Source organism: Kryptolebias marmoratus, linkage group LG10, assembly GCF_001649575.2.
Source record: "Kryptolebias marmoratus isolate JLee-2015 linkage group LG10, ASM164957v2, whole genome shotgun sequence".
Taxonomy (NCBI): Eukaryota; Metazoa; Chordata; class Actinopteri; order Cyprinodontiformes; family Rivulidae; genus Kryptolebias; species Kryptolebias marmoratus.
The window spans coordinates 16,417,347-16,441,667 of NC_051439.1; the positions used below are offsets into that span (position 1 = coordinate 16,417,347).

General features: G+C 40.9%; 4 protein-coding genes across 5 annotated transcripts; 1 reads left to right on the forward strand and 3 right to left on the reverse strand.

Moving 5' to 3' along the window:
• The first annotated feature begins 396 nt into the window (after nt 1-396).
• On the forward strand, nt 397-3,100 carry gjb3 (gap junction protein beta 3). 2 transcript variants are annotated; one of them, XM_017410348.3, is made up of 2 exons: nt 397-606; nt 1,197-3,100. In XM_017410348.3, the coding sequence occupies exon 2, from the start codon at nt 1,268-1,270 to the stop codon at nt 2,129-2,131; it is 864 nt and encodes a 287-aa protein (XP_017265837.1). In that variant the 5' UTR covers nt 397-606; nt 1,197-1,267; the 3' UTR covers nt 2,132-3,100. The 2 variants fall into 2 exon arrangements, with proteins under 2 accessions (XP_017265837.1, XP_017265829.1); XM_017410340.3 differs by having other exon boundaries at nt 399-595.
• Nucleotides 3,101-3,514: 414 nt separating this feature from the next.
• hmgcl (3-hydroxy-3-methylglutaryl-CoA lyase) lies at nt 3,515-7,638 on the reverse strand. The gene is made up of 9 exons (XM_017411581.3): nt 7,500-7,638; nt 7,168-7,251; nt 6,107-6,214; nt 5,885-5,980; nt 5,643-5,791; nt 5,485-5,548; nt 5,197-5,385; nt 4,978-5,103; nt 3,515-4,186 (listed from the first exon to the last, which is right to left on the reverse strand). The coding sequence occupies exons 1-9, from the start codon at nt 7,596-7,598 to the stop codon at nt 4,085-4,087; spliced, it is 1,017 nt and encodes a 338-aa protein (XP_017267070.1). The 5' UTR covers nt 7,599-7,638; the 3' UTR covers nt 3,515-4,084.
• Nucleotides 7,639-8,184: 546 nt separating this feature from the next.
• Nucleotides 8,185-12,859, reverse strand: zbtb8a (zinc finger and BTB domain containing 8A). Its single transcript, XM_017412266.3, has 4 exons — nt 12,759-12,859; nt 9,605-10,482; nt 9,343-9,512; nt 8,185-9,035 (listed from the first exon to the last, which is right to left on the reverse strand). Exons 1-4 carry the CDS (start codon nt 12,827-12,829, stop codon nt 8,718-8,720), a joined length of 1,437 nt encoding a protein of 478 aa, XP_017267755.3. The 5' UTR covers nt 12,830-12,859; the 3' UTR covers nt 8,185-8,717.
• A 347-nt stretch (nt 12,860-13,206) lies between these two features.
• gale (UDP-galactose-4-epimerase) lies at nt 13,207-17,019 on the reverse strand. Its single transcript, XM_017411846.2, has 11 exons — nt 16,862-17,019; nt 16,277-16,406; nt 16,067-16,182; nt 15,630-15,743; nt 15,128-15,304; nt 14,928-15,041; nt 14,772-14,838; nt 14,598-14,683; nt 14,329-14,406; nt 14,011-14,125; nt 13,207-13,875 (listed from the first exon to the last, which is right to left on the reverse strand). Exons 2-11 carry the CDS (start codon nt 16,395-16,397, stop codon nt 13,811-13,813), a joined length of 1,053 nt encoding a protein of 350 aa, XP_017267335.1. The 5' UTR covers nt 16,398-16,406; nt 16,862-17,019; the 3' UTR covers nt 13,207-13,810.
• Between the last annotated feature and the right edge of the window lie 7,302 nt (nt 17,020-24,321).

The following is a 24,321-nucleotide window of genomic DNA, read 5'->3' on the forward strand; positions in this document are numbered from 1 at the left end:
ATGTTGAAGAACAGCAAAAGAGAAAAAGAAATAGAGACTGAGGATTCAGTTAGGAGGTTTATTTATCTGCTTTGAGGTTCTGGAGGTTCTGCAGTTACGCAGCAGTTCTTGGGGGCGTTTTTACCAAACACATCTGGAGTAATTAAACTCCTCCACGGTGGAGGCTCCACCAGGAAGCTCCCTGATTTTTGTTTTTTCTTCTGGTGAAGTTACTCTTGCCTACAACAGGACACGATTTCCACCGTTTGTGTCGTATATATATATATATATATATATATATAGATATAGATATAGATATATACATATATATCTATAAATAAAGCATTTTGAGCTGCTTTTTTTAGGGTGGCATGTGAAAGCGAGCCTGAGGAAGACAGAGGGAGGGGTAAACGGAACATCTGGGGCAGCTCCAGTCTTCTCTTTCTGCTTTAACCACACCCACAGGCGCATTTCTCAGTCTGCGCTCCTCTTACCTGTCGACGGGAACCAAATCTGTGCGTTACAGGATCCAAACGACTCGAAAACAACAGGAAACCAAGCGGATACACACACGCTGGCGACTCTTCTATTAAGCTATGGGGTTATGCATCTAATAGTAAGTGAAAGGTAGTCATTTTAAAGTGTTTTTGAAGAGTTTCGGAAAGGCTCGGAGTTTCGCGTTTTAGCCAGTTGGAAACGCAGCGGTCTGCGGTGAGGGGGTGGCTCGCTGTTTCCAACTGAACTGCCTCAACAGATTGGATTTGATGGCTTTGATTTAGAAAAGGTCTTATGTGATCAGAAAACAAAACCATACTATTAAACTAGGTCCACGTAGTTCTAAAACCGAGTGCGTAAAAGTCCGTCTCGTTGCGTTTCCTTTAGCCAGAGCCAAATAACTGAGGTTTACTTCCCCGTGTTGACCGAGACACAAGACAGAGTTTTCAGTTTATTTTCAACGTGAATACTTGAATAATACTTGAGATAACAAATAATCAAAGTAAGTGCCCAACTTCTGGGTGTGTTATAAAGTTGGCTCAACTTGTTTTCTTTGTTAGTTTGCCCTGAGGCCTACTCATAACCATCATTTTCAGTAGCTGCTCCTGTTCCTGCTGTTAACTGAGAAGTAGGAAATGTTTTCCACTTTATTCAGCTTTAAGATTTGCTTTGTTTACTGCTGTTTGTGGTCAGTTTTAAACCAGGTTTTCTGTCTCTTTCAGGCCTGAAGATCAACTACAACCAGCAAGAGAAGAATTACAGAGACAAGATAATTTGACTACCAGCCAAGAACATGGACTGGAAGACGTTCCAGGCGCTCCTCAGTGGGGTGAACAAATACTCCACTGCGTTTGGACGAGTGTGGCTGTCGGTGGTGTTCGTGTTCAGGGTGATGGTGTACGTGGTGGCGGCTGAGCGGGTTTGGGGCGACGAGCAGAAGGACTTTGACTGCAACACCAAGCAGCCCGGCTGCGCCAACGTCTGCTACGACCACTTCTTCCCCATCTCCCACATCCGCCTGTGGGCCCTGCAGCTCATCTTCGTCACGTGCCCGTCCTTCATGGTGGTCATGCATGTGGCGTACCGTGACGACCGCGAGCGCAAGTACAAGGCCAAGCATGGTGAGGACACAAAGCTGTACCTCAATACGGGCAAGAAACACGGCGGGCTGTGGTGGACCTACCTCATCAGCCTCTTCGCCAAGACGGGCATCGAGATCTCCTTCCTCTACATCCTCCACCGAATCTACGACAGCTTCTACCTGCCCAGGCTGGTCAAGTGTGACGTGTCGCCTTGCCCCAACTTGGTGGACTGCTACATCGGTCACCCCACAGAAAAGAAGGTCTTCACCTACTTCATGGTTGGAGCCTCGGCCCTCTGCATCATCCTGAACATCTGTGAGATCATCTATCTCTTCTCCAAGCGCATTGCGCGATGTGCAAACAAGATCAAAAGGAGCAGACCCAACATGAACAACCACGAAGAAGACTACAACAACGACAACTCCTTCAACGACTACAACATGTCCAAGTCAAGGCATAATATGAAAGACAGTCCTCCATCCTTCAAGGAGTTTGAAAAGTCTAAGTACCTGCAGCCCCCTCTTCTCAGACTTGAGCCAAAGATGATGGCCTCTGCTCCTAACCTGTCTACTTGATGATCAGAACTGAAATCAGGCCAGAATTCAAGAGCCCTGAGCTTTGGCTGCATCCCAAACCTGAAAAACAGACTCCGTACCGTGAGCCAAGCTGCAGAGTGCATCAGAGCCTGGACACTGAGTCATCACTTCTGGATTCTTCCCATGGGCCTTTGTGTCTGAGACTTAAATAAAATCATTTTAAACTTCGGTTTCCAAGTCAACACCAACAATATTTACAAGTCATCTGTTAAAGTCAGATTGATTTGTTTGCTGGTGATGTGTGTGGTTTTTGAATGCAGTAAATGTCTGTGTGTCTTTTCAGCTTCACGTTTATTAACACCTTCCTTTAAAGGTCCTCTCAGCTTTTTTTTTCTTATTAATTGGAGTTCTGACTTTGGGAAGGGAGGGAAACGAAACACACATACGAAGAAACGACACACCTGGCACAGGTATTTCAGCCACCCTTCCAGTGTCTAGGCTGGTGTGTCAGAGCATGCTTTTGTTACTCAGTTTGCCAAACCCTTTAAACAGAGATATGTTTTATTTATTTTCATACCCAAGTCAGTAGAAATGTTTGTAAAGGTGTGTCAACGCTATACTACTTGATGTCCAGATTGGCCCAGAATTGGATCTCATTGCATTTTTTTTTCTCTCAGATAAAGTTAATTGCATTTGTTTGTACTTTATTTTGTTGTTAAAGTCATTGCGCTGCCTCCGGTTTAATGCTGCTCAGCCACCCGGTGTGCAAACATTTCTTGTGTTCTGACGTGTTTGTAAACATCGCTCGATCCAAGACCACCGTCGAATCCAATAAGGCGGAAGGAATGTCGCTGTTTAATTCTGTGATGGCTCTGAAGTACAGTGGAGGAAAGCTGGACGAGTCTCTTGCTGTCCATGCTGCCCACTGTGGACACCATGTGGAAATGCATTTCTTACAATTGCTGTAATTGTTTTTTTTACATATAAATATTATATATGAAAACAAAATGTGTCTTTGTTGCATGTGAACAAAAATGGCTACATCTAACTCAGGTTTAGTCATGCATACCATATGTTAAATGGAATCTGAATCACCGTGACATGCTAGATGTAATTAGCTTCCAGGACAAACAAGGATGTTTCAAGGTGGTGCAAGGACCTGCGTAAGAAGCTCAGGCTGCCAGCTGGACTTGTCCGTCAGGTTTTAAAGACTTGCAGCAACAGAAATGTTGTCGTTCATCCTGAATCATTCCTGTCAACTAAAAATTTCCCACAAATTATAATTACACCTACAGGCTCCTTATTTGGTCAGTGATAGTTAAAAATATATTTGATGCAGACAAAGAGGCACGTACACATCCACCTCACAGGCGGTTTCAGATCTTTTTGTATTTACGTAGTGTTAGAGATTGTGATCAAAACCACATTTCTCTGAAAGTTTTTATTTTTGAAACATAGAATCTTCAAAACATATGTACATGTTAAAATTTAATAGGCATTTTAAAATAAATAAACTATAATAGTGCATATTAGGAAATAAAAATTACAACACCTTTTAGATTATTTCATCAGTCATTACAATGCCAAAATTTATTAAAGACTAGGTACTTCCTGGTCACTGCATACAGGAGGAGATAAAGGACAAAACAACTAACCACTTGGACACTTTTACACCTTTAATCTAAACAAAGCCTGTGGTCCACTTGGGGTTTTTTCCACTAGCAAAAAGTAACATGCTGACACCTTTAAGAAAAAATCTTTAAAATTTGCCCAACTTTACAAAAGGCACTATTCCAGCACTGATCACATAGTGATTGTTTTTAAGACAAAGCGTTTATTCTGAACAAAAGAAAGTGTAATTATTATATTTTTAAATTTTTAAAGTAATCCCAACCTGTTACAGGATAAATCAAAGTTCATATAAAATATTCATGATGAAGATATCTTCAGGGTTTTACAATAGTTCAAGAATTTATTGATTTTTTTTGTTGTCTACAGTTTGCAGGTGGCCTGTGCCACCTTGGAGCTGGTCTTCCTGTTGAGGGTTCGGCAGATGAAAGCTCCAGCATCCATCAGCTTCTGGAGGTCCACGCCCTGAAGAGCGAGCACAAAAATCCAAGAGTGAAACTTTAGGAAATATTACACTTTTTCTAAGTGTTCATTTGAGGATTAGGGCATTTGAATAGAATGCCTCCTCTGCACCTCCCACTGTGAGGAGATCCGGGGCAGACCCAGAACTCACTGGAGGGATTATATATATCCTCTCTGGCCTGGGAATGCCTTGGGATCCCCCAGGAGGAGCTGGGGAGGGAGGTCTGGGTCTCCCACCTAGACCTGTTGCCTCTGTGACCCGACCAGACAAATGAAAGAAGATGAACAGATGGACCTTTTATGCTGACGATGTAGTCTGACCATTTGAATCAGGTGTGTTGGAGCAGAGTTTGACACCCCTGCTTCACATCTTTAATTGTGAAAGACAGCCATTTTATAAACATAACCTAACTAGTCTAACCCCCTTCAAGCATTATTCATTTCTTCTAGTTTTTAATAACATTTGACTAAACTTAAATTATGGAGCCTGTAAGAGATCAGGAAATGCAACATAAACAAACCCTTTTATAACAACAATAAATCTTACAGCTTTAACATGTTTATTTTGTACTATTCATCAATTAAGACACAGATTTTACATGGCCCTGTGTTTAGATTATTCTGCTTTTGTTGACATTGTCAAAAGACAACCTATTCCAGACACAAGATTGTTAAACCATTTTGTATATTTTTGTATTATAACAGATGCATAAATGCATTAGTAGGAAAGAAGCTTTTTTTTACTGAGAAAACCTTTAGTAATTATAACTAAATACAAAAACATGATGTCTTACTGTTTGAATCCCAAGTCCGTGCAGCATATAAACAACGTCTTCAGTTGCAACATTCCCAGAAGCCCCCTGGGCGTACGGACAGCCACCCAGTCCAGCTACTGACGAGTCCACAACACTGACTCCCATCTGAAAAGCACAAACAAAGTCTTAACTATGTTCTAATTGCAATAAAACCACCACATTGTTGACATTTTTCAGATTACAGCAACTCATTCTGACCTGTAAGGCTACAAGGATGTTAGCCAGAGCCTGGCCGTAAGTGTCATGACAGTGAACAGCCAAGGCACTGAGTGGCACCTCTTTGCTCACAGCTTCTAACATTTCAGTCATACTACCAGGAGTCCCCACTCCAATAGTGTCGCCCAAAGAGATCTCATAGCAGCCCATAGAGTACAAACGCTTAGCTACCTGCAAGACAAAAAAAAAGTTTTTGTTATTTAGTTCTGTCAGTGACAAACGGCTTTACACTCGCTGAAATAAAGCAGCACTTCTCAAGTCAGAACTCACATGAGCGACTTTTTCAGGGGCTACCTTGCCTTCATAAGGGCAACCGACAACACACGAGACATAACTGTGGTGATGAGAAACATTGATGCAGCAACTTAAGGACAAGTCATGAAGATTTAATGGTTTACTGACAGCCAAAAGTAGGCCAGCAATCATACCCTCTTACTGGCACAGCAGCCTCTTTAGCTGCCTTCATAATGTCGTCAAAGCGCTGTAAACTCTCCTCCACCGAGCAGTTAATGTTCTTCTTACTGAACAGCTCAGATGCAGCACCAAATATGGCCACTTCTGAAGCTCCTGCCTTTACCTAGAGTTTAAGAAGAAATGAAATATAATAGGGTTTGTATACACAGGGCATGTATGAGTTGATGTAGAATATGTTGGCGTGTTTGACACCCACAGCAGCCTGGAAACCTTTGAGATTGGGGGTGAGGACTGGGTAGGACACTCCTGGTTTCTTACTGATGCCTTTCATCACTTCCGTCTGGTCTGCCATCTGACATTTGGATGACAGAAACACGTCGCCAACTAAAATAACAAGCCCCATTCAAGCCAACCCGTGGCACTTTCTGTATTCAGTGGGGTGTGTCATCACTTTTTCTGAGAATAGCTTAATGCTCACCTGTGGAACCCATTTAGGAGACACAAAGCTGGTGGCCTCAATGACTGCTAGTCCCGACTCTGACAACATGTTGATCAGTTTAATTTTTGTTTCCGTCGGGACAACGGTCTGAGAGAGAAAAAACAACAAACACAAAAACAAGGAAGACTTGATAAACAACGATGACTGTGCATGAAGCACGTCACTTCTCTGGATTACATCACTCATGAACTACGACCCATTTAATTTTTTTGTTTTTAAATGACCCTTTATAGAATAATTACACAAAAATAAATTATGGATTCATCTTAAACTAACCAGATTTGAATTACATGGATTGTTTCAAAGGTCTAAAGGGTATACAAGTTTTACAATAAATTGATTCTCCTTTCTGAGATGAACAAAACAAACCTACAACAGAGAAACAAATAAAGGGATGATTTGAGATATCTTGAGTCTGGTTGTTGTTTCTAGTTAATGAAGCTTAAAAGATAATATCTACAAGATTAAATGTATTTCCTGTTTTTATTTAACAGATGCTTTAGTGTAGGAAACAAAAAAACTGATCTCTTGTGCTGAATCTAATGAACAAAACTAAAATGTGTAAATGATTTATATCTTCTGCACATTAAAAACACTTTCTCAAATTTATTTTTGCTTATGTACATGTTTTCTCCAACAGTTAGAAAGGAATAAAGAATTTGAATTCATGATGTTGTGACTTCATGATTTGTTAACCCAATAGAAGTAAATCTAATTGTTTTGCAATTGTGATTCATTCCCTTTTGATAATTAAAAAAATTAAGTCTATTACTTCAATTTTGGTTTGTTTAGATATGAAACTTTAAATATTAAAAAGAGCACTGAAAAACCGTCGTTTTGTAGTCATTTAACTAAAATTTCTGAAAAAGAAAATGAATCAATCTAAAAATACACCTGCTCCTCCCAAACACTGATGGGTAACAATAGTTACTGTGATTAACAACTAATCAGTACGTTTCCTGGTTGCAAATCAGTGTAAATAAACAGCACAAATGAACTGATTTAAGTAAAGTAAATCAGAAATGTGTAATAAAACGCACCTTCTCATTTTGAAGACCATCTCTGGGTCCCACTTCCACCATTTTCACCTTTTCAGGAAGAGCGTCAGCTGCTCTTAAACCAACCTAAGAGAATAAAATAAAACAAATAAATAAATAAAAACACACACACATGAACGCAGTGTAGTAACAGCTTTTGTTAAATAAACTGACAGGTAACGTTTGATAGGAAAACTATTACCTCCTTGGACGATAATTAGAGCTAATTTACCGTAATGGACGCCAACACCTACATTCCTTCGTGTCTAAAAAGAAGCTGCCAGTAAAACCTGCCGGCTAGTAAAAATAAGATATATAAAAAATAGATACCTTACCGTTCTCAAATGGGCTGCAGAGCTAAACGCCAGGAACTGGCGATCCATTCCTGGTGTTAAAATGCTTCTGTTGACCAGTCTCATAGCGGCCGCCATCATTGTCCAGCCTCTGACGTCACTTCCTGCTCTCAAGCGAGAAGACAAATCCGAAATCCGAATACAAATATTGCACGCGCGCCATCTAGTGGTAGAAAACTAGAACTGAATGACAATTTAAAATGGGTAAAGATGTGTTTCTAATTATCTTTAATTTATTGTTTTCTACATTATATTGTATTGCTTGATGGTAGCTCATACTTATTGCTGTTTTACTATTTTTAGAATAAATTGTTTTACTTTCAGAAAGAAACGAGCTAATTATGCTCTACCACAATGTTGTTTATAACTGGAGACATTTGACTGATTGTGGTTGTTCTTTAAATTTATTCCACCAGCATAAGTAAAACGAAAATAAGCTTAAAATTACTGTATACAAGGCAGCTTTTGTTATTTTATCATATCAAACTAAAGACACAAAGAAACAGGCCTACATTAAAGGTCATTGTTTATAAATCCAATCTGTTTGGAGGATTTATGACCAGTCTATGACTGCAAATTGTGTTACTCAGCCTGTTAAAAAAGAAAGAGAGAGAAAGAAAGTCTAATTTTAGCCTGTGCACCCAGCATATAATGATGACTCAGAAACAACTGTACAAAAATATCTTTAATGTGTCAAAAATAAAAAAGACGAATAAATAATAACCGCTTATGTCATAGTGCATATAATGAACAAGCAACAATATAAAAGCAAAGAAACACTGAAAAATAACATACATGCCCTGGAAAATCTGTAGTTTTAGGGAAATGTAGAGCCATAATTTAGTATGAGTCACTATTTGTCTTAAATGACAACAAAATCTCCCAAAAAGCTGCAAAGATGTGTTTTTTTCATGCATATAAAAGACAAAACACTTACAGAAAAGGTTATCATTTAACTCCAACTAAACCAAATTCAACACTGATTATGCATGCATTGGATACTGCATATATTCAGCAAGACGAACAAAATGCTTCCATTTTCACCACAGTCTTACTGAAATGAAATGATAGTTCCATTTAACTAATTAATTCCTAATACAACACAGATGTGTGTATTTACATCACTGGACCCCAAAGTGTATGCATAAATTCTAATTTTTTTTTGCATGGCTTTGTATCTGCACACACTTTGGTCCAGTTTCATGACAGCTCTTCATCGCTGTCGTCCACCTGCTGGATGATGAGGTCTGCCCCCGAGTCTTCAGCCAGGTCATCATCATCATTCACCATCCAGTTCCTCTTGGTGTCTCCCTCCTCCTCACCGTCCACACCTAGTAACAGGGCCGGCTCATCATTGGGCGCCTGCAGACTGTCCATGGGGATGTCGTCACAGCCCACTTCCTGGATGCAGGTGGTGCACATGCGGTAGCGGCGCGTGCCCTCACAAACCACATGTCCAGTCTCCTCAGTCACTTGACATTTGCACTTCCTGCACACCAGCTTCCTGGCTTGGTGGATCTGCAGAAATGTAAACAGAGTAAGATGTTTAAATATTATTGTAAATTAGTTTATTGCTGTTCAGGTTTGCCTAAAAATCAATTCAGAAGTTGTTGTCTTTAGATCTGAACACCTTTGGAACACACTGTTTTAAGATTTCAGTTACTCCAGATGACAGAATAAATTTGGGTAATCTGAACTAAACTAAATTATACATATTTAAATTCGGATTGGGTTTAATTACACTTTCTATATAGTGCCAGAAAATAATTCATTTTGTCCGGTACTATAGAAATAACTTGATTAAATACCACTTTCTGGCTCCTACCGTCTCAAAGTGGCTGCGGAGATGCTCCAGGCGAGTGAAGCGCTTATTGCAGGCCTGACAAGGATACGGCCTCTCCCCGGTGTGACAGCGCAGATGACGCTTCAGGTCGGCCTTCCTCTTCACCGTGTGCGTACAAAACGGGCATTTGAAGCGCATGATTGGATTGGAATCTGCAATGGGAAAAAAAAAACAGTTGAGAAATTTTCACTGAAACCATTCATCATGAACTGGTATTTATTTTTGACATTTCTAAAAGCCCAACCTTTATTAAAGTGGCTAATGACACCAACAATCGGTGGTAGCGTGGCGTAAAGCTCCTCTGCCTTTTCAGCCTTTTGAGTTCTTGCCTCCTGAATGTCCAGGTCCTCATGCTGGCTGGAGCGAGTGCTGTTGGACGCCCTCCTTTTGTTCCCCCCTGCTCTTCCACGCCGGCGCTCTGATCCAGGTAATGTGTACAGAGGGTCCTGAGGGTCCTGCAGGTCGTCTACCTCTGCACTGAACTCATTAGCAGGGCTGCTTGGGTTAGTCTTAAGGGCAGAGGCAGAAACATCCTGCTCCCCGTCTTTTCCCATAAAACCAGACTGGGATCTGGAGTTGTCACGGGTCCAGAGTGCAGGCGGTGGGCTGACAGAGCGGGGGCCTTGCTGCTGGTGTTCTGTGGACTCGTCTCCTGCTCCACTGGTGAATGAACATGTCTCAGACAAGCTGAGGCAGCGGTCACTGTCCTCATCTTTCACGCTGATGTCTAAAGAGGACTTGATAAAGTTCTTACAGTAGTTGATGACGCTGTTCATCTGCAGGTAGCTGGCTGCAGACATGACTTCAATCACATTGTGACTGGAGAGATCCAGCTGGCCGGAGTAGATGAAATCCAGGATGACGGTAAAAGTCTCCGGGCTGAAGACGTCGAAGGTGGCGTTGACGGTGTCAGGCAGCCCGTCGGGCCCCTGGGTCAGCAACATGCGGAAGTATCCGCTGCTGGCGAACAAGACGTTCCGGTGCGCCCTGAAGAGCTGGCCCTCCACCAGAACACTGCAGTCACAGAAAAGCTCCTGGTGGCGCTGCTGGTTGAGCTGCTTCAGCAGGTTGCTTTGGTGAGATACTGTGATGTCGGCCGTGTTGAACCACCTCTGAGGCTGCCTGCAGGAGACAACATGACAGCATTCTCACCGACACTGAAAGCACCACACACCGACTTAAAATCACTCAGCACACAAAAATGATTAAAGTGACACTGGGATATTCTGGTCATTATAATCTTCAATTTCAAAGCAATAATTAGTGGTGCCAATGCATAGGTCCTGAAGCACCTTTATTACTATTCCATTTAAATATCTTTGGTTTCTTGTTGCACAGATTTGTTTTAAAACATGCAGATTATACACTAAAATGTGTGGCTCAATTGGTAAATCTGGGCTGTAACTTTTGGCAGCAGTTTGCCACAGACAAAATTCACAAAGGATTGTGAAAAAGCTGCAGAAACAAGCTTTTATGATTTTATGATTTTTACAGATTTTTCAGCAACATGCTTAACTGGGAAATGATGATAATACTACTTTTTGAATTGTCCAAAAATTTTAAACCTTTTGTAAACAAGTTACCTTTTGTGATGCATATACAAATTGTATATTCACATATAACACATAATTTTGTCTTCTCTCACTCAGTGTGGCTTTCACTGCAACAGGACTTCTAGTTTTCTCTCAAATCCCCCTAGAATACAGATAGACTTACATTATAACTCAAATATTCTCTTCAAAACTGGAAGTGAAGAATCTTTTTAACTTGTCATATCTCCTCCTAAAACACTGTAGAGACAGAAAAGTACACATGTGTGACTATCGGAGTCTTCTTTTTAAGATCTGTCTTATAGTTCTCACACAAAGACTGTTTGTTTGAGGCTTACTTTTCAGTCTGCATTTCTGTCTGGCTCTACAGGTTTGTGGCCACAATGGTCACCATAATGAAACACTGACAACAGTTTTAACTGTTTGGATACAGTTTATACATCCAATTTTTTTTCTTGGCTTGGATTATTACAAAGTGATGTTGGAATTTTGGGTCGTAACTGCACTCGCACCCATTTTCTACTTTTATTTATGTCCGCATCCTTTCTGCGGGTCGTATTAAGTAACCCGGCTGAGGTTTAGCTGACACATTCACGCCATAATTTACATAAATGACGCCTCGAGACTGGCACAAGTCCTGCCAGGCATCACAGTTTTACAAAATAAATGTCTTTACTGATCCAAAACCACTCCTACAAAAGTGCCAGGGCTGACCCAAATAACTCACAACCACAGTGGAACATTTTAAGCTTCAGATCCCAAATATTGGCTGCTAGGTGACATTTCAAATATATATAAATACGCCCCGCAGGTCCATCTGTGATTTATTGCACCTTTGTGATATTGGACTAGAGACCCCGCCCACTTGGCTTCACTCTGCCCTGTGATTTGCTGGGCAATCAGTCAATCAAAATATTCTTTTTTTTTTAAATGTGTTACGCCCGACTTCAGACAGAGAGCATCGGGTGACAGACTCTTTAATCATTTCTGTGTGATGAGTTCAAGGAACGCAAAAAAAGAAGTAAAAAAAAATAAAAAAAAGGGTGATGAATTCAACGCATCGGAATAATTCAGACTGGAATATAAATACTGCAGCTGGTCATGCAGTTCACATATATATAGGTTTTATATATATATATATAAATAAAAATTTCCAGCAATCTATATTTTTCTGCAGCTTAAAGAGGCATCTTCATGAAATACCCGAATCGAGCGCGTTCGCGTTTTAATTTGCGGTGCGGTGTTCTTCAGGAGGCTCCGCAGCGCCCGATAACCCTCGATGAAAACGCCCGCCCGCAGCACGCTCCCGTCCCCTTTACAGCATCCGAATCTAAAGCACATCCCGGCAGGACTGCCCTCCATAAATCCCCCTGTCGTTTGACCTACAAAAAAAAAAATAATAATAAAAAAAAAAAAATAACCCGACACGGCAGTGCTGCAGTCCTGCGAGAGAAAAGCGGGCAGCGGCCACACCGGAACAGCCCAGTCTGTCCTGGAGCGACGCCCACTTCAGGCTTCAGCCGCGGCACACAATGGAAAGAACAGACACGCAAAAAAAAAAAGAAGAAAAAAACCCTCTTTCTGCTGAGCATGCTGCGAACAGAGAAATAAACACAGCAACACCTAAAGATATGACGCGCTAAAACGCCCGGTTTTATCCTCATACACCCCCCTCCCTCTCCCTCCCTACACACACACGCTTCACGCCGGAGGTCCGGAGCGCGGCGAGCAGCGGGGAGGATTAGCCTGCTGCCCACACCGAGAGGCTCCTTCTCAGGCGAGAGGTGTCGGCGAGACCCGCTTACGCCCCACTCCCTGGAAGCCCAGACAAAAACCGTCGATACTCACTGGTGACTCGATTCACCCGGCGCCCGATAGTGCCTACTCGCCCCCAAGTCTGCCACCATATCCATTTTCATTTATTTATATATATATATATATATATATATATATATATATATATATATATATATTATTTCAACCCCCACCCTCTCTCTGCTCTTTCTTTCTCCCCCACCCCCGGTCCAGGGTCCACAGTCAGGCACTTCCTGCTCAGCCCTAAAGACCGAAACCCGGTCAGAGCGACTGGAGCTCCGTGCTGACGTGGGTGTTTATTAACAGGGTGCCCGAAGGTTCAAGGAGCCATTTAAAGCCCCAGTGTCCCTTTAAAATCAACGCTGAACACCTTCTCCCCCCCCCCAAAAAAAATTTTTTTTTTAATTTACTAAAAGATACTGACACACACTGAGCAGCTAGAAATGCCGAGCATATTTAAGATTAAACAAAATGATGCAAGTGAAATTTAGAAATCAGTTTATTTTTTTTTTCCATTGATATGGATGGATGATATACATATATAAATCCCTCATTAAACCTGAAATTACAGTACAAAGACGTTTAAATATGTTTCCTCTCCTGTAAATGACTTGAAAATTAAACCAATAATTACTGAAAAAAAAAAGAAAATTAAACATTCATATGTATTTTTTACTTGAGGCCTGAGATTGTGTTAAAAGGTACTCATTGCAATGTCATTAAGACAAATAAAAACAAAAGATGTGTCCTTAAATTAAAAGGTTTGTGGAATCAGCTGAAGCAACTGAAAAAGTTCAACAATGGCGACGTCCATGGAAGAGCGGTTTGAATCAAGAGGTCCGACGGTTCTGATGCATTAATATGCTCATATTAGTTAAATATGAAGATGAAAGTGCTTTGTTTACATTGAGTGTGGGTATGCATATTAATATATTTGGAAAACTACTGGAGCAAACGGCACCAGTTGACACAAGTCAGGATAAGCTTTTTTTAATGTTTGGTTTGCAATGAGTACCTTAAACAGGATATGGACAAAAAGACACGAACAGTTTGTTGTTTGGAAGATCTGTAAACAAGCAGCTGCATCAAGAGGCAGCCATGTTGGAAAATCCTGTGGGATTCTTGGACTGCCAGCGCCACAGATCCTCACCTATAAAAAAAATATATATATATTGAAAAAAGACATTAGGAAATTAGGGAGGAGTCTTTCAATATTATTCTGTAGCTCTATAAATGAGTTGCACTGCATGCTGCAGGAGCGGTTTATCAGTGTAGCTATGCTTACACATCGTCTCCAAGTCGAACTGAGCCTTCCAGCCCAGCTCCTTCTCAGCCAGTTGAGGGTCAGCATAACAAGATGCCACATCCCCGTCTCTACGAGGAGCAATCTTGTATGAAATCTATATGAAAAAAGATGAACAAAAAAACGTGTTAATTACAATAAAAACAAACCGTTTTAATGACAAATTGCCATTTATGTAGGCACCGTCCTCATCTTTCACTCAGTGGATAACAATCACGTTCAATCCTTCACAAAAGGACACAAAACAAAAAATGATTCTGGATGTAAGTGGGGGAACAGAAGGGCTCTTTAGTGACTCACCTCCCTCCCTGATGCCTTCTCCATTGCTTTCACCATCTGGAGCACAGAGTAGCCTTTTCCCGTTCCAAGGTTGTAAACCTGGGTACAGAAAAAAGAAAAATATTAGCCCAATGCCATAGCAACTGGAAATATATCTACTTTGTACAAATAAATAAAACACACACATATATATATATATATATATATATATATATATATATATATATATATATATATATATATATATATATATATATATATATGCTTTTTTTCCCCCCTCCTAAATGCACCTTGCATCCACAACTGTCCTTCAGCTTCTTCAAAGCTGCAATGTGTCCCTTTGCCAGATCTACAACATGGATGTAATCTCGCACACCTAAGAACAGAAGAAAAAATAAAACAGTTAGCATGTTTTTTTTAAAATTAAATTTAGAAACAGTTCAGCTCAACAATAATGTCATTACCTGTGCCATCAACTGTGTCGTAATCATTTCCAAATACACTGAGACACTGTCTCCTTCCAACTGCAACCTATGAGTGTCAAAACTGGGGTTTAATGAGATGACAGTGAAATGCATATTCATGAAGTCTGCATTTTGGGGGTGGGCGATTTTGCGAACCTGAGCAACATATGGCAGCAGGTTGTTCGGGATGCCCTGAGGATCCTCTCCGATCATCCCAGAGATATGAGCTCCGATGGGGTTGAAATAACGAAGCAGCACTGCGTTCCAGTCCTGCATACACAGAGGTGATAATAAGAACAGCCCGTCTGGAGGAAACATACGGAGCTCTGAATGCGCTTCAGCCTTCTGATGAGCACCTTTTCCGCTTTACAGTGGTCCTTGATCATCTCCTCAATGAAGTACTTGGTCTTGCCGTAGGGGTTGGTGCACGCCCCTACAGGGTGCTGCTCATCTATGGGGAGGCGCTGGGGGTCTCCGTATACTGTGGCTGAGCTGCTGAAGACCAGATTGTGCACCTTGTGAGCCTGCATCACCTGAGACACATGCAGATGCACATAAACACGGCACAGGCATACAGTCAGCAGGCCAGCAAGACGGCACACGCGCATATATGAACCGACCAGGCACAAGAGGCTGATTTTAGCAGACAGGGTGAGCTTCAAACAGTAAAAACATACACAGGTTGTGCTGGTGGACTTTGCCAACTCGGTTTCAAATAAACATTGTGCATTCAGCAAAAAAAGGGTGAGGATTAGGGCATAAACTGTTCAGGGAGAGAAAAAAAAAAGGTGGAACATGCAGAATACAAAGAGGATGGTTGTGTCAGATCAGATGAGGAAAGTGTAAAATGAAACTGACCTCAAGCAGATTCATGGACGCAGTGAGGTTGACTCTGTAGTAGAGGAGCGGCTGCTCCACAGACTCCCCGACAGCCTTCAAGCCAGCAAAGTGCATCACAGCACTGAAAGAATGCTGCAACACAAATTTACATGTGTTAATACACAGAAATACTTCATTATGTACCAACTTTAACCAGTAAATCATAGTTGTCAGCAGGATTTTTGGTTTTTCGCTTCTAATAATCCTTAATATTTCAAAGAAAAACCAACCAGAATCTATTAACTAAAAGAACAATTTATACAAGTGTTGACACATTGAAATCTAGCTCAAACACTGAAGTGAAAATACTCCAATAAAAGAACCTTTAAAGCAGATATATTTTCTGTCATTCAGTGAAATGGTTAACCGAGGAGTTCATTTGGCTCCAACCAGCTCCACTGCATTAACATTCTGACCTTTTTGACGAGTTTTTCCAAGCCAGGTCGGTCCAGAAGGTCGAGATCATGAAATTCAACCTGGGTGTTCAGAATTTTCTCTATTCTTCGTATGCTCTCTGGCACGCCCCCCTCTCCTGCACACAGGTTACAGATGGCAGCTCTCACGTCTTGTTGTAACGACTAAACACCTGTTTAAGTCATTATATGACGGCCTTCAATTAATCCCACCTTTTACAGCATTACTAAAGTTATCCACCACGACTGGCTGGTATCCTGCTTCAATGAGCTCCACCACACAGTGACTCCCGATGTATCCAGCTCCGCCCGTGACCAGCACCTTCTCCGCCATCTTCAGGGCCTGTCACAAACAACACATTTATTATTCAGCATTCCCTTCATTTCCTTACAGTGGTATTTCGTCGTTCCAGCTCTGCCTGATTCCATCTGAACACACCTGCTGTTAAAGTCCAGTGAATAGCTATGTGACTCACCTGTACAGCAGGTCAGCAAGTTAAACCCACAACCTGTCCAACTACATGAAACAATAGTAAAGCAAAAAATTAAAAGAATGGGTAACTTGAAGCTATTTTTTATCTTTTGAGAGCGAGCATGAGAGTTTGTAATGATTAAAAAATTTACTTTTTATGTGCTCACACATTAAACCTCCTACTATCTTATATTTATGTCATTTTCCTTCAAAAAGCTCACGAACCGAACTCCGAATTCTTGCTTAAGTTGCACTTTTTGTTTGACAAACTTACAGTAAGACCGCATCCAGCAGCAGAAATAGAGCTCTGTGTGTAAAACACTCACCAAATGTTCCTGTAAAGATGCTAAACAGCCGCTTCTGGTCACAAAAGACAAAAAGGTGACAGCAGAGTCAAACTTCAGCGTTAAATCTGCCTCTTCATTCACAAAAACTCTTCTCTTCTTTAAGAAATGTCACTACTTCCTGGTAAACGTGGAGGAGAGTGAAGTGAGCGATTAATGCGCAGCTTCCGGTACGTGCACTTTCAACTTAAAAGCGTAAACGTATCTAAATGTTACATTCATTACACTAATTTCATTTTAGCTTAAAGAAAACTATTATTTCTAATCAGTAGACTATATATTTAAACAATGACTTCACATAAGAACGTATTATTTTCATATAAGGTTTGTTAATATTTTATTTTGAAGCAGTTTTCAGATTCTAGCGGTACGTCAGTAAAACACTTTACAGGGAGCGGTACGTGAGTTTCCCCACGTACTATGACGTCAAAGCGTAGTATAATAAAACCACGCCCTGCAGTCACACAGGGACGTGATTGTGCTGAGCATCCACCTCTGTCACACCTCAGATGGCAAAAGAAAAAGTGCCACGTTTCTAAAGGCAGTATTGTGCAACAGAGACGGTGCTGCTGAATTAGACTAATATTAAAATAAAATGTATTTTCACACTTCCAAAAGTCTTTAAAGCAGATGTGTTGGTAGGTGTCACTAAATGTATATACTGTCCTGAGAGCCATCTCCATTGGACCCTCAGTGTCCTAAAATGAAAACAAAAACAAAAACATATGTGTATAAACAAATTAAAAAACATTTTTTAATAATAAATACAGAGGCAAGTGAAAACAAAGTCCACACTGCGTTTTTTATTAGCTGTCAACAGAAAACATCTGTATTTTAAGCTAAAAGTAGTCCTACATTTTTTCTGTCTGAATATAAATGCTTCAAAAACAAAAAAAAAATGACTCAAAAGTTGTTGTCTTTAACTTAGGAGCTGAGTCAAATTACTGACTGTATGTTTGCATTGCAGAGAAAGAATTACTGTGTTTTGTCCAAACATGCTAACTAGTGGGAAGTATAATCAAACGTTGAGTCTTTGATTGCTAAAATGAGGTTACACTTAGCGAATGATGAAATATAAACAAACTTCAATATTGCTAAAATGAGGTTATGCTTAGCTTATGATAAAATAATCACAAAGAAAAGTTGTGTAAGTGGGGTGAGGGAGACTGAAGGCTCCAGGGCATCATGACATGATAAGCTGCTGCAGCTGATTGTGTGCAGAAACCCTGGTCCTGGGCACAGTTTATAGTATAAAAAGAAGGTGAAGGGGGAATCACCTCAGACACAACTGGGAACGTGTTACTGTTTCTCCTTGTTGGTGAGTTGCTGTCTCCATTCAGCTGAATGCTTAAATAAATGTATGATTGATAATTGAACCTCTGGTCTGGAACCCGTTTTGTGTGTCCGTCTTTTCTGCAACATCAAAGATCCGGTGAGAGAAACTAAGTGGTGAGGTGAGATTCCTCTGAAAGGAATAAATATTAAATACATGGTTTCTCAACACTAGCCTATGTTGCAAACTTGACAACAAAAAAATAAAAAAATAGATGGCCTTAAATCTGTTTTCCAGCATATGTGCCACAATAATACGTTTTTACAAAGTGGTCAACTTGAATTAACTCTAAAGGATACCTATGTGAAGTTACATGAATAAAACAGATCAAGACTTCCTATGAAAATCTATTTTTAAAAGGATTAATAAAACATATTTTATTTCAATTTATTGCCCTTAAGCCTTTATACTTTTTCAAAAAGTATAAATAAAATCTAATGTCAGAAAGCAAGAATAAAATAAGTTTTAAAAAGAGAACATATTTGTTAGTTTAAATAAACCCACACCACTACGATGTTCCCAGATTTGAGAGAAAGTTTAATCAATTTATTTTCCCCACACCTAATATTTAAATTGTATCTGCAAATATAAAATGTCTGAGTCCCATAAACTGTGCAGATTTTTCTCTATCCTGTGTCATTTCTGAAGCCTGTCTGACAGACCGGCCCGGGCACTCGAAGAAAGGCAGCAGGAATGTGAGCAAAGAAACATAAAAAGGAAACAGATGCCTGAGAGATGAAGTTTGCTTCCGTCCTTCTCTGCAAATGCTGCTTCTTTGTTAGTGAGGAATTTGGATCAGATGAAGAAATCTGAAGAGGGTAAACAACTTGGCAATATGATTCTGCAGGGGTACCGAGTAATAAGAAGAGAAACCACTCAGAAGAAGACAGACGATGCAGCACATAAGGAAGAATTTAAAACTCGGACGAGAAACAACAAATTGAAATGAAACTAGAGTGACATCTTTCATATGAATGCAATTTATTTTAGAACTATGTTGCTTTTGCTTTATCTAGCTTCAGTTCATTACTTCAGAATTTCTTTCTGACTTTAAGGTAAGATTTTGAAATAAATGTGCACCTGTTTCTCCACCTGCTGCCCCCCCAAAACAGGGTGGCTGTAAGAAGGAGGCAAGAAACTGCAAACAAGTTTGAGGAGCATCTAAAAAACAGAAGTCTTGGTCTCTTAGAGGAAAACAATGAGCTTAGACTGTTTCTGGAGCGTGGATTTAAAAAAAAAGTATTTATTGCTTGCTCTCGAAGGCAAATGGGTGATAATATTTTTGCCCTGTGTCTGTATGTTCATTTGTCTGTAGCGTTAGCAAAATACCTCATGAACCACTGGATGGATTTTAACAAAACTCTCAGAAAGTAATCATCAGACAGACATCTACACTTGATCAGCCTTTGTAGTCAATCCAGTTCAAGATGGCTGCCATTGCCAACTAAATAAACACAAAAATGGCTAAATGTCAATCAATTTTACAAATATTGAGTTAAAATTTAGTATGAAAGTAGCTGAGAATCATCCCCAACACAAACTCTGAGCACGACACAATATGCATCATCTTTGCCTAAAACCTTGGCATCAGTGGTTGCAGTCAACTCTGTCTTTTTGTTAGCAAAATATCTTATGAGCCCCTGGACAGATTTTATTAAACTCTCAGAAAATGATTTTTCGATTTACATCTCAAACTGATTAACTTTGGAGTCTACCTAATGCAAAATGGCTATCACAGTTAATCGACTTTAAGTCACACAAAATAGCTATTTATTCATATTTACAGATAAGTAATTTGCTATTTATTTACATATGTCATAAATTCATCGACCAATCTGATAATGTAACAGGATGGATAAGAATTCCAATCAGACAGAAGTCACCCCTAAATTAAGCTTCCACCATTTCCTCCTGCTGTTTCTGCTCCACCCTGAAAACACACAGAACTGTACATTTGTTCTCCGAGAGAAAGAGAGAGAGAGAAAGAGAGAGAAAGCAGAGTGATGGATGGAGTGAAAGAGGGTGTGACCATCCTCAGGGTGTCCATCTGATTCTCTTTATCTCTCTCCACCTGAGTGCCAGTTAATCCTCCCCTCATCCCTCGGACTCCCAGCTGGATACACCGGCTCCTTCTGAACGGCAGGCTGCATTAACGCCCAGGAACTTTCCCCTGCTGTCTGTTAGCAAAAAGCTGATTGGAGATTACAGGCCTGCTGCAAAAGAAAAAAAAAACAGCTTTCCATCTCATCTCAAATCACTTTTCTCTCCTTTAACTCTCCTTCCCCTCTTCATTTCTTTATCTTCTTAATCCCAGCTCTCCTCCTACTCAATGTCACCAACTTTCGCTCCCATTTTACCTCCATTCTTTGCTCTTTTCTGACAACTGAATGACAAGATAGATGAAGATGAGTAAAATAGGGAAATGAAGAGGGGAAAAAAAAGAAAAGCTTCCCATCCTGAGTGGAGCCAGAATGATGTCATGGGGGGCATTTGTCCTCCTGGTGTGGAGGCTTCCCTTCCTCTGCTAATTACCTTGTACAAACTCGAATCTGATATGGCGGATATGAGGCCCAAATACAATTATTGTGGGCTAACAAAGAGATATTGAGATTCAGGGAATGAGGGAGAGACCACAAGTGAGATAGAAGGAGAGGCACGTGCACATCCATCCATGCACACATGCACACACTCTCGCCTCCCACCCACACACACAAACACAAGCACTTGTCCTTCCCCTCCATTCCCTCAGATAGGCTAATGTTATTACTGGGGTAATTATCCTCATTAGTGCCAGCAGCTGTAGAGAACCTACTGCTTGCTGTTTAAACTCCACCTCAAACCTTTCTATCTTTACAATCCTCTCTGTATTCTCTGGATCTCGGTGCTTTGTCTTTTTCTTTTGCGTAAAACAGAGCCTGTTAAATATCTAACAGACCTGAGCTACCAGTTAGATTTAGTTGTTCAGATGAGGGTTTTTAATGTGCACTGAATTAACAAAGTGAGAAGTTTGGAATATAGGTAGTTATTTAAGATATTCTGACAGAAATCTAAGAAATAAAGTTGATAAAGTGCACATAATTTGTTCAGTTGTTTTTAAGGGATCAACAATAGAGCACAAGGTGGCACTGTTTAGCCAAATAACCCCAGTAGTAGTCCTCACTGACTTCTACTTTGGACATGACTCTCATCTATCTCATGTTTTTCCAGCTTTACAAGCCATTCTTCTCCACAGAAAATTAGCTGTCACAGTCCTTCCTCCTTGCATGTAATGACAATCTCTGAATATGATGGCCAGCAAAATGGCAAATAATTGTGTTTGCATGACTTTGGCTGTCAGCTGATGTTTTATGTGGGACACCCTGGAAATGATTCCATCGTTGCATTGTAACTTTACACCCAGCCTGCACCTTTATGGAAAAATTATGAGATCAACAACTGAGGCGTGCAGCTTTATGCACAGCATCCCTCTCGCTCTGTGAGATTGCCTTTTGTTTTATTGCCAGGGGCTGTTGCAGAAAGTAAGTAACCTGTATACTGCTAAGCCCCCGCATCAGGCGCTAAATGTCATGCATAGTCTGTTTTTATTGGCTGATATGGCCTGTTGTGCCCTTCTCCTTTTGCTGGAAGCCTTTGTTAAAGAGATGGTTGTTAATGCTGCTGACCAGATGGGCTCCTCTCCCCCCGCAGGTCCCACTCAGGGTGTTTACCATGCACTGGGCTGTGGATAACAGGTGAGACTACTGCTGGCTGCTCATCCAATCAGAGAGCAGCAGCTGTCTGGCTTCTGCCTGTAAACCTTTGTTTGGTATTTGGGGCTTCATGGGAGTGGGTTTGATAATAACACAGAATCAAAGTGAATTCTGTTTTATATGTTTTCTTTTTTTTCCCTATAAGAGTTTTTTTATGTGAAATGGTCACGCAGGCTGCCTCGCTGAACCCTCCCAGGAGAGGAACTTGGGTTGATTAAAGCTGAAGCATTATCAAGGGTATCCAGTGCTGACAAACCCACCCAATCATTTAATTGTCATTTCACAAAGTTTAGAGATAATTTCCTGAAATGTTCCCCAGTGCCTCGTGTGACAAAATGTTTCCAGCATTCACTGTGCAAACAGTGAACATTCCTTTCCCCTTTCCAATTCAGGCCATCCTGAATTACTGCAATTTGGTATCATGGCAACAGTGAAGGTAAGGCCAGGCCAGGGATTGTTGAGGAACAGTCTTTTAAAGCTCTGAATCAATCTGCCTTAATGGATGACCTGTGTCTAGCATGCATATATGGATTAGTTTGGCTGGAGCACCTGTTCCTGTTCTGTCAACAGCAGATCGGGTTACCGGCCGCACATCCACCTGGCTGACACGACTTCCTGTGATTGACATTACGTCGCCGGCTGTTCGTTGTGGAATTATGACAGTTGAAATTTGAAGAAATAAACAAGTGATTTCAAAATACAGTTGGGTACAAAGTGTTCTCTGTGTGTGGGGGAAAAAAACAGCCTTTTAGATCATTATGATATAAGAGTGCAGCTCACAGCAAGAAAGGTTTAGTGTGTGAACCTCCAGCCCCCTCCCCATCCCACGACCCTCTAAAAGGATAAGTGAGTACAGCTAATGGATGGCTGGATGGATGATATAGAGTAAACATCGTCTAACCTCCCTCATTATATAAAAATGCCTTAAAACACTGTATTTCCTAACAAAGCTGGTCTTAGGTTGATTATGGAGTTAAGCTGCCGGAGCGGCCCAGTGAAGCGAAGCTGTGGCTTGCCTTAAGTTAGTGTTGCTTTGGGTTATCCTTTTAATTATGCAGCTATAAGCTTACACTGCTGGAGGACATACCCACATTTCTTCTCTGCTCTCTTTATTCTCTGTAAATGCTGAAACTAAAAATTATTAGGTAAAAAGATCATTTTGAATTTGATACCCCGAGCACATCTGAAAAAAGTGGGGACAGGATCAACAAAAGGCTGTGCAATGGTATTTTTAAAAGGCACAAGTAATTAGGTTAATTGGCAACAGGTCAGTGAATGGACTGGGTATAAAAAGAGCATTTTAGAGAAGCTGAATCTCTCAGAAGATGAGCAGAGGTTCACTATCTTGAGAAACACTGCACCTAAAAACAGCAGAACAATTTAGAGGAAAACTGAAAAAAATGAGGCATCTAACAAAGTGTTGTCTCTTAATCAGGGCATACATGTACATATTCTTTGAATTTCTGATAGCATCCTGATAGTTCTCACTCAGAATGAGGAAAACTGAAGAAACTAATCATTTAAATGATCTGTACCTTTGTGTAATCTGTAGTTTGATACACAAACGCCATGTAGCCTGTAGTCTTGAGATCTAAACTTTTAATTAAAAACACAATATAGAACCCTAAAGCTCCTGACAAAGAAAAATGGAGTCCTATTTGATCCAGCTGGAATAAAGCCCCCCCATACATGTCCTTTTCCTTGCATTATGCCCTCTGTAGTCAGTGTCATTTCCACTGATGATGGATCCCCTGATGATGAAACAATTAGCTTGCAGCCGTTGTGCTAACCACAAAGCTGGACGGATGATAGATGGGGCAACTGATAGACTCGGCTGGTTGGTTTTGGGGGGGCTTTGTCCTGGATCCCTGACACCTTCTATCTTGTGATCAATGCAGCCCCCACATTGCCTCCATCCAATCCTCAGTCTCCCCCCCCACCAGCTGCCTGTGACCCTCATCATGGCTCTGCCTCTGCTTGCCATGTGCTGGGAGTCAAAGGGTTCCCACCTATCGCTCATCAGAATGGAACCCCCACCATCTCCTGCCCCCCCATGCACTAAATCACAATCAATCGCTTGGCAGACAGAGATGGATTGGGACGTCCCACGACCCTGTACCTTCCAGGGAACCCACCCACCCTTCAAAGGGCTGCTGTCACTGACGAATAATAGAGGTGATTCCAGGAGGAGTGTGCAGGTCAAGTCTGCTGCCCCTGGAAGGAAGTTATGACAAAGGAATGGAGGGACATTTTTTTCTCTTTAGGAGCAAGAGTCACAATGTCTAACAGCATGTCGGAGCGAATGCAAAGAGAGGTTTACTTCACTGACAGGAAAAAATAACTTACTGTAGCAGATTTAC

Bases quoted from the DNA above. Each gene is read 5' to 3' on its own strand.
- gjb3 (XM_017410348.3), top strand. From the start codon at position 1,268: ATGGACTGGAAGACGTTCCAGGCGCTCCTCAGTGGGGTGAACAAATAC.
- hmgcl (XM_017411581.3), bottom strand. From the start codon at position 7,598: ATGATGGCGGCCGCTATGAGACTGGTCAACAGAAGCATTTTAACACCA. The intron at 5,981-6,106 runs GTGAGCATTAAG...TCCAAATGTCAG, and splicing joins CTCCTAAATGGGTTCCACAG to ATGGCAGACCAGACGGAAGT. The intron at 5,549-5,642 runs GTATGATTGCTG...TCATCACCACAG, and splicing joins GCTGCTGTGCCAGTAAGAGG to TTATGTCTCGTGTGTTGTCG.
- zbtb8a (XM_017412266.3), bottom strand. From the start codon at position 12,829: ATGAAAATGGATATGGTGGCAGACTTGGGGGCGAGTAGGCACTATCGG. The intron at 10,483-12,758 runs GTGAGTATCGAC...TGTCTCCTGCAG, and splicing joins CCGGGTGAATCGAGTCACCA to GCAGCCTCAGAGGTGGTTCA. The intron at 9,036-9,342 runs GTAGGAGCCAGA...ACATTTCTGCAG, and splicing joins TCCGCAGCCACTTTGAGACG to ATCCACCAAGCCAGGAAGCT.
- gale (XM_017411846.2), bottom strand. From the start codon at position 16,397: ATGGCGGAGAAGGTGCTGGTCACGGGCGGAGCTGGATACATCGGGAGT. The intron at 15,042-15,127 runs GTGCTCATCAGA...CTGTGTATGCAG, and splicing joins ACCACTGTAAAGCGGAAAAG to GACTGGAACGCAGTGCTGCT. The intron at 14,126-14,328 runs GTGAGTCACTAA...TTTTTCATATAG, and splicing joins AGAAGGCATCAGGGAGGGAG to ATTTCATACAAGATTGCTCC.